This window comes from Empidonax traillii, unplaced genomic scaffold (assembly GCF_003031625.1).
Source record: "Empidonax traillii isolate 1590-97213 ecotype Southwest subspecies unplaced genomic scaffold, ASM303162v1 scaffold8:size5222938, whole genome shotgun sequence".
NCBI lineage: Eukaryota > Metazoa > Chordata > Aves > Passeriformes > Tyrannidae > Empidonax > Empidonax traillii.
The window spans coordinates 1,306,872-1,321,429 of NW_020955201.1; the positions used below are offsets into that span (position 1 = coordinate 1,306,872).

General features: G+C 42.9%; 1 protein-coding gene across 4 annotated transcripts; it reads left to right on the forward strand.

Moving 5' to 3' along the window:
* The first annotated feature begins 634 nt into the window (after positions 1–634).
* On the forward strand, positions 635–12,119 carry MTX3 (metaxin 3). 4 transcript variants are annotated; one of them, XM_027882459.1, is made up of 9 exons: positions 635–778; positions 1,328–1,397; positions 4,179–4,255; positions 5,796–5,888; positions 7,036–7,218; positions 7,366–7,442; positions 8,264–8,421; positions 8,804–8,892; positions 10,230–12,119. In XM_027882459.1, exons 1-9 carry the CDS (start codon positions 656–658, stop codon positions 10,302–10,304), a joined length of 945 nt encoding a protein of 314 aa, XP_027738260.1. In that variant the 5' UTR covers positions 635–655; the 3' UTR covers positions 10,305–12,119. The 4 variants fall into 4 exon arrangements, with proteins under 4 accessions (XP_027738260.1, XP_027738250.1, XP_027738270.1 ...); XM_027882449.1 differs by having other exon boundaries at positions 10,256–12,119; XM_027882469.1 differs by lacking the exon at positions 8,804–8,892.
* The last annotated feature ends 2,439 nt before the right edge of the window (positions 12,120–14,558 follow it).

Sequence of the window (14,558 nt, forward strand, 5' to 3'; positions counted from 1 at the left end):
CTTCTCCAGACTAAACAACCCCAGCTCCTTCAGCCTCTCCTCATAGGACTTGTGCTCAAGTCCCTTCACCAGCCTCGTTGCTCTTCTCTGGACCCGCTCCAGCACCTCAATATCCTTCCTGAACTGAGGGGCCCAGAGCTGAACACAATACTCAAGGTGTGGCCTCACCAGTGCTGAGTACAGGGGAAGAATCACTTCCCTGCTCCTGCTGGCCACACTGTTCCTGATGCAGGCCAGGATGCCATTGGCCTTCTTGGCCACCTGGGCACACTGCTGGCTCATGTTCACCTTCCTGTCGATCAGCACCCCCAGGTCCCTTTCTGCCTGGCTGCTCTCCAGCCACTCTGTGCCCAGCCTGTAGCGCTGCAGGGGGTTGTTGTGGCCAAAGTGCAGGACCCGGCACTTGGCCTTGTTGAACTTCATCCCACTGGAGTCAGCCCATCTCTCCAGTCTATGTTCGGTCATAGGATGGACCCGACCAATCTCAGATGTCCTCCCCTACCCAACTGATTTCCGCGATTTCCCTCCAACGCCCGAGCCTCGGTGTCAACAACCGGCAGAGGTCAGGACACGCCCCTCCCGCAGCGCCGCCCCGGCGGTGCCAGCAGCTCGCCGCCCTCGGCGCCTCCTCCTCCCGCCCCCCTCGGGCGTCTCCATGTGGCGGCGGCAGCGCCGCCCTGGCCAGCCGGCGGACAAGATGGCGGCTCCCATGGAGCTGAGGTGCTGGGGCGGCGACTGGGGGCTGCCGTCCGTGCACCCGGAGTCTCTCACCGTCATGGTAACGGGCAGCCGCCCGCCCCTCGAGGGAGGGAGGGAAGGAGGAAGCAGCGGCGCTCTGAGGCTTGCCTGTCACCGGCACGGCCTCCGCGGGGCTCCTTCCCGCGGAAGAGGCCAGAAGTGGGAGGCGGCGTTGGGCGCGCGACACGGCCCGGCTTGCGCTTCACAAGAGCCGCGGGCTGCGCTGCCCTTCCCGGCGGTGCCGAGCCCTTCTCCGGGGCGCTGCCGCCCTTCCCCCGGGGGCCGAGCCCTTCTCCGGGGCGCTGCCGCCCTTCCCCCGAGGGCCGAGCCCTTCTCCGGGGCGCTGCCGCCCTTCCCCCGGGGGCCGAGCCCTTCCCGGGGGCTGCGGGGCCTCTGCGCGGCATTTCCTAAAGTCGTGTTAGGGCAAGGAAGCCCAACCGAAACCCATCGCGCCTCTCCGCGCACTTGCTGCTAGTCAGTAGTCCTCAGTGCCCGAAGATGTTTAAAACAAATTCTGAAGTCCTGTCTTACGATTTTCTTACACATGGTGACAGAATTTAACCCCTGTCTCTCCCGATCTTTATTGCAGGCTTACGCCAAATTTTCTGGTGCTCCCCTGACAGTGAATACTATAAGTAGCTCCTGGAAAGCTCCAAAAGGTACCATCTTTGCAGTCTTTATTCTTTTAATCACAACTGCATTGTAAATGAATGTTCCAGTTTCTGCATTTGCATTGGGTTTGTGTTAATGAGTGCAGCTTGCCCCAGTTAAATGTCTTCACAGGATCAAGTGTGATGAATTTGGGGGAATAAAATAATTGAAGACATAAATAAAATGCTTCAAAGGACAATTTATTAAAATGTATATGAGTGAAGCAGCAGACAGTCAACAAAGCAGTAGTGCCAAGTACACAAATGTTTCAGGCAGTCTAAACTGATGGTACAGTGAAAGCAAATTTTTAAGATTTCTGCACTTTGCATATTTATAATGACAGTAACTAGACTTGTGTGTGGAAATAACTCTTTAATTATAGATAACTTAAGGGGCTGGTATAGTTGGAAGTGCAATGTGAGCCTCAACAAGTATAGCTTACACTAGCTGGGATATTTAGCAGTGTGCTGAATTAGAGTGGTTGACTTATAAAAGATGGAATATAGGGTGTCAGAGATTTCTTTCTGTTGGATGCTCCTGCTCATTGCTTGTTTGCTCAGCATTTAAGTTGTTATCTTGGGGTGTTTCAGAGAGATAACATCACTTCAGGATTAAATTACTCTGTCATTTATACTTAACCACATCATCAATTTAACTATTACTGAATTCGTACAGAAGTTGACCCTTTGGCTCTTTAGCTCTTGCTTTTTGTATTGTTTTCTGTTAGGAGCAAATACCAAGAACTAGCTGGGTGTACTTGCTAAAAGTTTAATGACTTTCCTGATAGCAAAAATACATAAAATCCATTTAAAAAAATCAATCCAAATAGTAAGTGTTGGTGATAATTAAGACTTTAATAGTAGCTAGTAGTGCAGTCCTGTTGGGCTCATTGAGACAGTTATGTTGAGAATGTGTAGAAAGAAAATTGGAGAGATGAAGGCACAATTTGAACTCAGTCTTGCCACTTCTGTTAACAGTAACAAAGTCTTTCTACAAATACATCAGTAGCAGAAGGAGGGGCAAGGAAAACCTCCATTCTTTTTGGAAGTGGGCAGGAATATAGTTATCAAAGGTGAGGACAAGGCTGAGGTATTTAACACCTTCTTTAGATCAGTCTTCAACAGTAAGACAGGTTGTTCTGAGGACAGCTGGCTTCTGGAGCTTGTAGACAGAGATAAGAAGCTGAGCAGCCGCCCTGTGATCAAGAAGGAAACAGAGACCTGCTGAGCCACTTGGATCCTCACAAGTCTATGGGACTGGATGGGATCCATCCAAGGGTAATGAGGGAGCTGGCAGAAGAACTCACCAAGCCACTCTCCATCATTTACCAACAGTCCTGGCTCTCTGGGGAGGTCTCAGACGATTGGAAGTTGGCGAATGTCACACCCATCCACAAAAAGGGTCAGAAGGAGGACCTGGGAAACTACAGGCCTGTCAGCCTGACCTCAGTGCCTGGCAAGGTTATGGAGCAGATCATCCTGAGTGCAATAATGCAACACACACAGTATGGACAAGGGATCAGACCCAACAAGCAAAGGTTTAGGAAGGGCAGGTCCTGTTTTACCAACCTGATCTCTTTTTATGACCAGGTGACCCACCTGGTGGATGAGGGGACGGCTGTGGATGTGTCTGTCTGGACTTCAGCAAAGCCTTTGACACCGTCTCCCACAGCATTCTCCAGGAAAAGCTGGCAGCCCATGGCTTGGACAGGGGCACTCCGTACTGGGTTAGGAACTGGCTGGAGGGCCGGGCCCAGAGAGTGCTGGTGAACGGGGCTGCATCCAGCTGGCAGCCGGTCACTGGTGGTGTGCCCCAGGGATCAGTGCTGGGTCCAGTCCTGTTTAACATCTTTATCGATAATTTAGATGAGGGGATTGAGTCCATCATTAGCAAATTTGCAGATGACACCAAGTTGGGAGGGAGTGTCGACCTGCTGGACCCCTCTGCAGAGGGACCTGGATAGGCTGGAGAGTTGGGCTGATTCCAACAGGATGAAGTTCAACAAGACCAAGTGCCGGGTCCTGCACTTTGGCCACAACAACCCCCTGCAGCGCTACAGGCTGAGCACAGTGGCTGGAGAGCAGCCAGGCAGAAAGGGACCTGGGGGTGCTGATTGACAGGAGGCTAAACATGAGCCAGCAGTGTGCCCAGGTGGCCAAGAAGGCCAATGGCATCCTGGCCTGCATCAGGAACAGTGTGGCCAGCAGGAGCAGGGAAGTGATCTTTCCCCTGTACTGGTGAGGACATACCTGGTATGCTGTGTCCAGTTCTGGGCCCCTCAGTTCAGAAGGACATTGAGGTGCTGGAGCAGGTCCAGAGAAGGGCAATCAGGCTGGTGAAGGGACTCAAGCACGATTCCTATGAGGAGAGGCCAAAGGAGCTGGGGTTGTTTAGCCTGGAGAAGAGGAGGCTCAGGGGAGACCTCATCACTCTCTACAACTCCCTGAGAGAGGTTGTAGCCAGGCGGGTGTTGGTCTCTTTTCCCGGGTTGTTATCAGTAAGACAAGAAGGCATGGTATCAAGCTCTGCCATGGGAGGTTTAGGTTAGATGTTAGGAAGAAACTCTTTAGAGAGAGGGTAATCAGGCATTGGAATGGACTGCCTTGGGAAGTGGTAGATTCTCTGTCCATGGAGGTTTTTAAGAAGAGACTGGATGTGGCACTGAGTGCCATGGTCTAATAACTGCAATGGTAGTGGATCAAGAGTTGAGCTTGATGATCTCAGAGGTCTTTTTCAACTCAACTGATTCTATGATATAAATTGTAGACTGTATTATTTATGCCCTCCAGGAGATATACCAGTCCTCATATCAGATGACAAGGTGATTTCTCAGCCAGCGAAAATACTAAACTTCTTAAGAAAGCAGGTAGGTCGATTTTAAAAAATATTTGTTTTCTTTGCCTAGTAGTGACTCTGTAGGTCCCTGCAGTATACATTGATACTGGCTTCCAAAGTCTGGAACTCAATTGAGACCCAGTGCTCTCCTGTTTTTCAGATGTGCATGAGAATTGCAAAATGGTGGATAAGAAATTGCGGTTTGAAGTTTGATTGTTAGTCATGTGAAAAATTAAAAACAGGCACGATAAAATGTTTGTTGAAAAGGACAAAAAACTGTCCTTAACTGAGCAGTTTGTTACTGAGCACCCTGCTTGTAATTATCACATCTTTAATGTTATTACGACTTCTTAGACCTAGGATATCACAGCCTCGGTATAACTGCTTAAATGGGTAGTCATTTCCCAGTGCTCTTTTTTTTGGAAGATAATATGTACAGTGTTGCTTTTAATCTATGTAGTTTTTCTGTAGCTTGTAACATAAAAATGTCTGCAGCCGTTTCCTGATCCACATCTTACTGCCTTTTGTAGATAAAATCCTAATGTTTTATTTCCAAAGAGTAACACTGTGTAATTTCTTGTTTTCATGAAGAATAAAGAGGTCTAGTAAACCATAGCACTATCTTTTTATTTCTAATATGGTCCTCTAGACCACTGTTCTGCTTGTACATTACAAATGCAGCTCCTGCAGAGTCAGATGATCTGACGAAGGCTGTAGTGAAACTTCAAATCTTTGGAGGGGGGGAAACCAGAATCTGAAAACTGCATTCAGATAGCTGTTTTGAAATTCAAATACATAAGTTTCATACTCATTTGAATTGAATTTGAATTTGGTATTCATTTGAATACAAAAGATTTCATAGTGTTGGGTAAAAAAACCCTCAAAAATTATATGCTTGCCTTTCGGATATCTTTAAGTATCAGTACTGATCCTTTGTTTATAAATTAATGAAGCAGATCTACTCACTCCCCCCAAAATTTATCAGCCCTTTTAATGTATCTTAAAGGAATCCAGTGTTAGAATTAAAAGCTCAGTTGGCTGTAAGTGGATTAATTTAGTTGTGCATTTGGTCCCTTACATTGTTAGCATCCAATTCCTTAACTTTTAGAATGTTAGTTAAAAGCAAAATATAGGAATGCATGCCGGTTTTTTTATGCTTACACCATCTGAAGTGTAAGATGCTTCTTCAGAAATAAAGATGAGGACTTAACAGAGGTTTGCTACATCCCTAAGCACCGAAATGTCTGAATATCTGTATGGCTGGATATTTGCTTGGAAACAAATGGGAAGGAGGCTTGAGTTATTTTGGGAATAGGAGGGCCCAAAGATCTAAGAATGGGAAGGTAGGAAAGGGAGATTCAACAAGGTTTGACATAGCTGGCCTGAGTAAAGGAAGATATTCTAGTAAGTGCCTGGTTTCTGTCCCCAAAAGTGTTTTTATACTTACTGACTTGATAGCTGTTAAGTTTGAAGTAACTTTGCCTTGTTCATTTTTTTGAAAAGTTCTGTGTAAGACTGTTTTTAGGTTTTTGGTGTTGGTGTTGTGTGGTTGTGTTTTTTTTAATTCGTAGAAATATAATGCGGATTATGAATTGTCTGCAAAACAAGGAGCTGATACACTGGCATATATTGCATTGCTCGAAGAGAAACTGCTTCCAGCTCTGGTAAATATTGATAAATACTTCATAATGGTCAGAATATTTGGAAGTAAATGCTACAAGAGGTGCCCAGCATGAGAGGCAATAAAGTCTCTCAGCCACAGTCCTGGATGGAATGTATTTGCTTTGTTAGTCCAATTTTTGGAAATACTGCCTAGCAACATTTGAAAAGGAAAGAAGCGTGTGTTTGTGGGATGTCAAGTAATAATAAAGGACACTTAGGGGAGGAGTTGTTTTTTTTTGGTTGGGTTTTTTTTGGTTGGTTGTTTGGTTTTGGTGAGGTTTTTTTTGGTTTTTTTTTTTTTTTTTTTTTTTTTTTTTTTTTTTTTTTTTTTTTTTTTTTTTTTTTTTTGTTGTTGTTTTGAGGGGTTTGGTTTGGTTTTTTTTTTTTTGGGGGGGGCTGTATCCTGAAACAGCTTATTGTGGCCATGTTTTGTTTCATTTGATTTTCTTGAAAAAGCTTTGATTAAGATGTGGCATGTCTGATGTGAGCCACACAACTGGAAGCCTTTTGAACTGTTCAGTTAGAACTTTGGTAGATTAAAATGCCCATCAGTAGCTTAATTTTTCAGTTTTAAATAACACGTGGTCACATTCCCTCATAATTCCAGTGTAATTACATTAGAGCTATAAAACCCACAGACACTGCATCTCTTGGATGACTTTGGTTTCAGTTTGTACAGAAAAAAATATTCGAACCAGGTAATATCTTAAGCTACCTCTTCAGCTGACCCTGGTTTCCAGGTCATCATTTCATAGTATCTTTTATTTTAAGATTTATATGTAATTTCAAACCAAAATTTTAGAAAGTTCAAACGTGTTCCCGTATGTCTGCAACTTTTATTGTAATATATTTTCAATATACAGTGTGTGTGTGTATGTGCCTGTACATAGTATGTACATAACATTATGCAGATGCATATAGACCTCTGTAGTGTCTTTGGTGTTTTTCTTTATTTGAAAGGTAGCTATCGCCTTAATTATATACTCCACTCAAAGGATTAGTATATAAATTTATGGCACCTGATTGCCTTAAATTAGAATAAATCCTGGTTCTTCTGCTTCTCGAGAGGAGGTCTTACATGGCAAGTTTTACGAGATGCCTGCTGTTTCCATTGAAATCTCAGTTATATTTTTCCTTGTGTTGATCAAGCTGCACACTTTCTGGATTGAGGCTGAAAATTACTGCAGTGTGACAAAGCCATGGTTTGCCTCAAGGATTGCCTTTCCACTAAGTTTGTATCTGCCTGGAAAGATGTCCAGGGAAGCACTGAACAGGATCTTGCTGACCAAGGGAGGGCCTCCACTCTACAGTCTCACTGAAGTGGAAGCACAGGTATGTGTTATGTATAAAGAATTCATGAGTTGGTTCTGTCAAAAGCAAAAACTGAATCAGTGTAGCACACTGTTGAATGATGAATGGTGCTGTGCATACCAGCCTTGCTACACCTAAGGCTCTTGTAAACGTCTTGTGTTTCATCAGATATACAGGGATGCCAAGGAGTGCCTAAATCTCCTGTCGAAGAGATTGGGAACATCTCAGTTTTTCTTTGGAGATATGTGAGTGTGGTTTGTTGTTTGTTTGTTGGTTTTTTTTTTTTTTTTTTTTTTTTGGTAGAGGACTAATAAAACATAGGACTCTGTGAGCACTTAAACTCTTACTTTTTTTTTAAACCTGACAGAATTTTAAAAGTCATGCACAGTAGTTTCACATCTCACATGCTGCTTTTCAGATAAATCTGAATAAGCAAACAGGTCATAAACCAGATCTTCTTATCCATCATTTTTCCACAGAGAGGCAGATTCTGCCCACAGCTGCTAAGAAAATGTGAGGTGCACTAGAGAACCCTTTTCTAGCCACAGTCACCTCCTGTCTTTGTATGTACAAAAAATGCTTTAGGCCTGAGGTATTACTACTGCCCCTATGGGAGGAGAGCATAGGTTTGGGAACACTCCACTTCCCGTGGTATGTGTGCAGAGCAGGAAGAAGATAGGGCCAAGAACATAGCACCAACAGGTCCTAAAATGAATGATAGATGCATTTAGTTGCTGAAGTTGGATCACTCCATGAGAGAGGATCCTGCATCGCTGGCATATAACTTGACTTTTATGGTGCCAGAAATGCATTTTAGAGTGGCTTGTTTATCAGCATATGTGACAGCATGACTGTGCTTTAATGCTGAAGTTACTGTTTCAAGTTGCCAGCACATTTCCAGTTCAGAGGTGCTGATACGAGTAGATAGATAGGCAAAGATGGAATCATAAAAGAGCTACGTTCTGTCCTGAGTTGTGTTTGACATACACAGAAACTTGTTAAGTTGTAAAAGTCTTAGCTATCTTACCTCAGTCACTTTGGTGTTTCCTTTTGTCACTCCTTTTAGGCCTACCACCTTGGATGCCTTTGTGTTTGGTTTCCTTGCACCAGTTTATAAAGTGTGCTTCCCCAGGGTACAATTACAAGAACACTTGAAACAGCTTCCCAACCTGTGTCGATTCTGTGATGAAATTTTAACTAGCTACTTCAGATTAAGTATCTCAGGTAAGATGTGTTTCTTTTCCCCTTTTTGTCATGTATACTTCTATTGGGATTAGTACTCCAGGATTCCATTGGTGAGCCAGGGCAGATTAGCTTTTATGTAGTTTATGCTGGAGTTTTTGTGGGAAGTGAAGTGGAGAAACCTCTGAAGTTCATCAGAAGGGATTGAAAATTGAAAGCAAGGGTTAATTAATACTCAGATTCTGTCAAGCATTGGCAAAATCTTACAGCTTACGCGTAGTACTGTTTTGCTCACATAGAATGGCTTTTTCACTTAAATTCTTGTTTGCGTGAAAATACTGCATGAACATTCTCTCCAATGTGTGTTTATTTTTTAAGGATTTAAAAGCTTTTTACTTTTCATCTTTTTGCCTTCACTCTCCAGGCCATTCTCCGGCTGGACAGGATACAGCAGATGCTAATCTGCAGAAACTCACACAGCTTGTAAATAAGGAATCCAACTTGATTGAAAAGGTTACTTTTGCTTCAGTCTCTAATTATTCTGCTTTTTGTGGGTACTTGTTCACAGATATTCTTGCATGGCAACGGCAACTGTACAATGGACTTTACTTCTTTTCTACTGAGTTACATTGTGTAGAGAGGCAGGAAGAATGTCACATTACTTGGAAGGAGTAATTAATGAAGCCTTGTACTTAAAAAAGTATTTTTAATACAACCAAAAGAACATTGTCTTGCAGGTGTGCTTAGCAACAGAGGAATGGTATCTTTCCTCAAGTGTACATTCAGCAAAGGAGGAGGCAAGCGTATTGATCAAAATTCAGAAATGGTCCTGCAAATTAAGACTGATCACAAGCTTTCCTTGCTCCCAGCTGCATGCGGTAGTAACTAACCTCTGTAGTCACACTCCTGCTTCTTCTACACCTAGCTTTTATTTCTTATGTTCTTTGTTTCTAAGGCTATCACTCAGCACCTACTAAAAGCTGTACAGCTTATGTGAAAAACACTTGTGAAGAACTAGTCTTTTCATGCAGACAGAACACTCTAACTGGAAGGATAGAAGGCACTTCTTCCTGAAAAAGACCAGTGTATGAAGTAGATCGTTAACTATGATCAGCTTCTGTAGAATTAGGTATTGATCCTCCTTCTGGCATTGAAGTGTGGCTATGGAACTTTTAAACAATGGGTTACACAAATATTTGTCAGGCATGATTGAAGTAAAGCTGATCCTGCCTTGAGGAAATGGGATGGACCACACAGCCTCTGTAGATCTCCCCTGTGCTTTTATTCTGTACTAACTAAACTACACATAGGGCATTAGGTTGATTTCCTATGAAAATGTTTATTATTTATTCAGAGATTAATTTTAACCTGTCTTTGAAAAGCTGTTATCACAAGTTCTTTAGTAAGTGCTTTTTGTAATCCGTAACTAATAAAAATTCCCTCAGTGCCTCCGGAACATTTCTGGTTTGAAAAGGTTTATTCTTGCACGGTGTTGAACATACAAAAGCGTCCATTGATGTTAGCAGTGTGACTCTCTTGATCTCCATTTTAGCAGTATTTGGCAATTGTACAAAATTTTACTCTTACGAACAGGTAACAGTGTTGCTTCCTTCAGTAATCTTGACGAAGTGACTTGAGCAGAAGCACACCCATTTGCCATGGGTATGATGCACCATATGTAATAGAATGAATAGCAGCTCTAACACAAGCGTGTATTTGGGAGTGGAAAGAAACCAAAGCACCGGTTTTGGTCCTGAAGTAAGAGGGTAAAGATACCCTGAACCAGCATTAATGATGGCAGCCCTAACAAATAAGACTAATGCTATAATCTGTATTCTGCTGTTTGCCAGATCCGGCTCTCATTATTTCTCTGCAGATGGACGACAACCTTCGTAAGAGCCCTCAGCACCCCCCTCGTAAGCTGACAACGCTCAAGCTTGCTGCAGGTGGAGAGGAAAGCAGCCCATTTAGTCGTTTGTCACCTTGACACCTCTTTGTTGCTCATACACGTGTGTTTGCCCTCAACTGAGTGCCACAGTAACATTTTTTCACATGAATGTTGTTTTGCAAGGGAAGAATGTGCTAATGGGTAGAAGTAGAGAAGAAATACAGCTTTATAATTTTCTGTCTACTTGTTCTTTTACAAAATTACATAGTTAAGACTGATCACACACTAAGCTTGAGGCTAAGCTAAACAAGTCTTATTACTGCAGATGTTAAAATTATTTTGTACAGCGTATTTTTGCCTTTAGCCTAGGAGAAATGTTTACCAAAAGTTAAAATTCTGCTTATGGAATGTTCACCATTATTTTATTTAGTGGGTTTTGATTTTACTGTAATCATATTACTGTATATGAGTAGGTATACTCTTGTATCTGTCTGAAAATGACAGAAGTGCAGTTGTGGAGTCTGAAAAGAAACATTGTTGCCCTTCACTGCAGTTGAGAATTGAAAAACAATGAGAGGAACGTAATTTTTTTTATTGTGCTTTAATTGGATTTTGTGTTCTGGGTTGTTTGCGTTTTTGAAAACTTGTCATGTTGTACTTTGAAGGGGATTGTTGAAAAGCATGTGCGCTATGGGGATTAAAATGATGCACAATGCTGACATTTCAGTACCTCGTAATAGTCCTTTGTGAAACAGGCTTAACCTGTGCACAGAGTAATACCATATGCTGCAAAACTGTTAAGTCAGAATCACAGAAGACTGGTAGTGGATGGAGAAGTTTGGTTGGTTGCTGTCAGGACAAGAGACTTGACTGCAAACATTGCGTCTCTGGATTGAAAGGAGCTGGTTAGGGTATTACAAGGAAGCCAATGTAGGCTTCTAAATTTGTCACAGATGCCTCTAGATCAGTTTTGTCTTTTCAATAAGCACTACAGTTCATTCAAAAACTTAAAATAAAAAATGTCTAAATTTTTATTGTATGACAGTCTATGTAGTTCAGAGCTCTCTCTGCAAACTGTAATACGTTGCAGGGCATAATTCTTCTGCTTAATTACATTTTCTCTTTAACAGCAGCCTTGCCAGTTCTAAGAGACCCAAGCAATTCCATTACAAGAGAGATGCTGTAAACAGCAGCGTGGTGGGGACTTCACGAGTGGGTGTAAAGAGAATTAGTCAAGGAGATTGGCCAAAATGACAGCTCTTGGGATACAGAATTCTGATAGCTGTATGTGTGGGATGACTGTTCGGGGTTTTATTTCCCTCCTTTTTCTGACCAAGTCAAAATAGTCTGTCCGCTTCCCATCAGCTACTAGTCATGTGTGAGATACACAGATAAATTATTTCCTATTTGTAAAGACAAGACTGTAGATTGTGTACATACTGTACTTTCAGACTTGATATGTAAGGAATGTAATATCTCTAAACATTTCTTAATTATAACCGAAATGTTGGGTTTCTAATGAGCACTTTAAAATAATGTTTAAGCTTCATGCTCTTACTGAAGTATTTGTTGCAGTGATTTGAAATTGATTTAGCTCGTACTCATGATAACTGTATAAACTGACAGTCCACTACATGTGGAAGTAATTAAAATGCTTAAAATTTTTAACTGCCTACATCTTGACAAGATTTACATGAGATCAAGTTACGGGGCTTTTTAAAGTTTTTCATTTATAAACATGGCTATGGAGAATATGCCTTAGTTTGTTGCTTTTGTGGATATGTACACTCAACCTATAAAATCTCTTTGTAAAAAGGATCATTAAGATTAAAATTTTGGATTTGTAGTGGAATTTTGGTGGAATTTTTTATGGAAATTATGTTGAGTTTTTTTAATGGTTTTCTTTTTTCCTTGTAAAAAGGTTTATTTTGTCTGTTTAAAAAAACAAAGAAGAAGAAGAAAGAAAAACTGCTGACTGCTATGGCACAGGAATTGAAGCACTGAGCATATCCATGCGATCAGAGTTTATATTTTAATCACACCTCTTCAGTACTATTTCTTTCTTTCAACATGGCTGCTTTTGGGAAGCGGGCAATAGGGAGACACATTTTCTAATCTTACTAAATGTGAGCTGTGGGCTGTGTGACAGCAAAATTTTGGCAAACCAGTGCCCAGGGAACTTCATTCACTGGATAGCAGAGGACAGCAGGGCTAGAGATCACATTGCCTGCAGTTACGCACACCATCCCAGCCAACCAGCAAGGCTACACAGCCTTGCACTTCCCTATTTTCCTTTTTACCCAAGGTGAATTCAAAACCAAACTCCTTTATGTGGAAAGTGTCATCTCTGGCCTGGTAATTCAGGCTTGCCCCTTAGTTTAGTGGCATATTTTGTGTGCCTGAGTTCTGAAGCAGGGACGTTAATGTCCAGGGTGGGATAAGTTTGAGTAACTCACTATCTGCATCTGAAGTAGGCAAAGCTCCTTTGGCTAGGGGAGAAAGATGGGTTCTAGATGTTATTCATCTTAAAGCAGATCCCTAAAATAGTGAAGTGAATTGAGTCCTGGACAAGTGCTGTGTCTGCTCAGTGTAGAGGAAGTAGTAGCTGCCTAACAGCCACAAAATGAAAACCTGCTGTGGAAATTGGCCTCTCCACTGCTGCCTTAGCTGGTGTGGGTAGTCCAAAAACAAGGAGTCAGCCAGCCTTCTGTATAGGCAGCAGTAGTGGGGCTGTGAAACTGCTGCTCCCTGTGCAGAGCCGCTGACTGCTGTACCTACTCCAGCTTTGCAGTCTTCGAAATGCTGGGCTTTTGGTGCGCACAACCTACAAAGTGCAGGTGCAGGATACACCCGTGGGTTTCCATTACATTTCTCCTACCAGGGAAGCTGATGAGCCTTGTTCTCCCTGCCCTCCTCTGGAAGGCAGTGGCTGGGAACAGATTACTACCTCGAAAGCAACTCATCCAGCTACCAGTTCTAAGTGGGTAGATCACTATGGCAGGTTGCAAGTTTAACGCCTCTACTCCAGGTAGTCTTGTGTTGAAATCATATGTGTAGATATCCTTAGGGCTATTCTCTGTTTTTCTCTGTCAGCTGGTTGTACAAATAGATATATTTCAGAAGAAATAAGATGAAAAACATTACAAATTAATTGCTATGAGTATGTTCTATCTAACATTTCCAAGGTAGCTTTAAAAATGTCTTTTCCCCCACTCTGAAATATTGTTAACATTAGGCTTTTGTATACACTTACCCATTGGTGAAGTCACATCACTTTTGCTCTCTTGAGTAGGTTTCTTCTCTTGTTTGGTATGATTCTAGGCGTTGCAGTAGGAGCCATTCATAGTGCTATTTTCCACACTGAAAGGCAGAGCAGCTTTATAAGTCAGCCTGACAAACTTAGTAGCTCAAAAATCTGGTTGATTTATGCTGTTGGCAACAAGCTGTCCAATCCCTAACATATTTAAGGACCATGTTGACTAACAAAATGCTGCATTAAAAAAGTTCTGTTCCACTGGACAAATGTCCAGTTTCACAAATCATTTAAGCCTGTTGTTAAGTGTTTATTCTGACTCAGTAAAATGTTCCATAATCCCATCCGGGGCTAACCGATTTGATGCACTTGCTAGAGCACTGGTGCAGGATTAGGCCATTCAGGAAAGCAGGTGCTGAGGGTTGAGCTGGTCAAATGTGAAAGCACACAGTCCAGAGCTTTTGGAATCAGGCCACTGTCCTCATTCAGCCCTAATCTTGCTAGCAGAAAAGCCACTCTCCTCCACGTGGCTGGTGCAAGGCATTTGAGCCCCCATGGATGCTCTGGCTCATGTTGATAGGAGCTGCCTACTCCTGGCACACATATTGGTGGGTGTCTGCCGCACAGCAGCTTTAAACAGCTTCAACTCATAAAGCATTTTACCTCTGAAGCATGCAAGGGCGTACCCATGGGGCAGCTTTGCTGCAGAGCTTGGGAGTGCTAGTCCCTGCTGGGAAAGTGTGGAGAGTGGTTGATCATAAGCATGTTCCTTGGTGAGGAGATATTCCCCACGTTAAACCACTTTCCAGGAGTATGGTCACAGGATGTCTGGCCTGCAGGGCTCTCAGCAGCACTGCTGTTCTGTATCTGTGGGAGTCCTAGTCGTGCAGGGATAATGGTGATGTGGGGCTTGATGCTGCAATAGTTCCTTGTGTTCAGGTCTGGGCAAAAGGACAGATGCCAAGCCCTGCTATAGTGGTCTCCTTGGACTAGGAGACTGCCCAGCAGTGGTGAGGGCTAGGGACAACCTGTTCTGGA

Excerpts from the sequence above, each read along its gene's own strand:
- MTX3 (XM_027882449.1), top strand. The coding sequence starts at position 656 with ATGTGGCGGCGGCAGCGCCGCCCTGGCCAGCCGGCGGACAAGATGGCG. Across the intron at positions 779-1,327 it reads CGGAGTCTCTCACCGTCATG|GCTTACGCCAAATTTTCTGG; the intron begins GTAACGGGCAGC and ends TCTTTATTGCAG. Across the intron at positions 5,889-7,035 it reads AGAAACTGCTTCCAGCTCTG|CTGCACACTTTCTGGATTGA; the intron begins GTAAATATTGAT and ends GTGTTGATCAAG.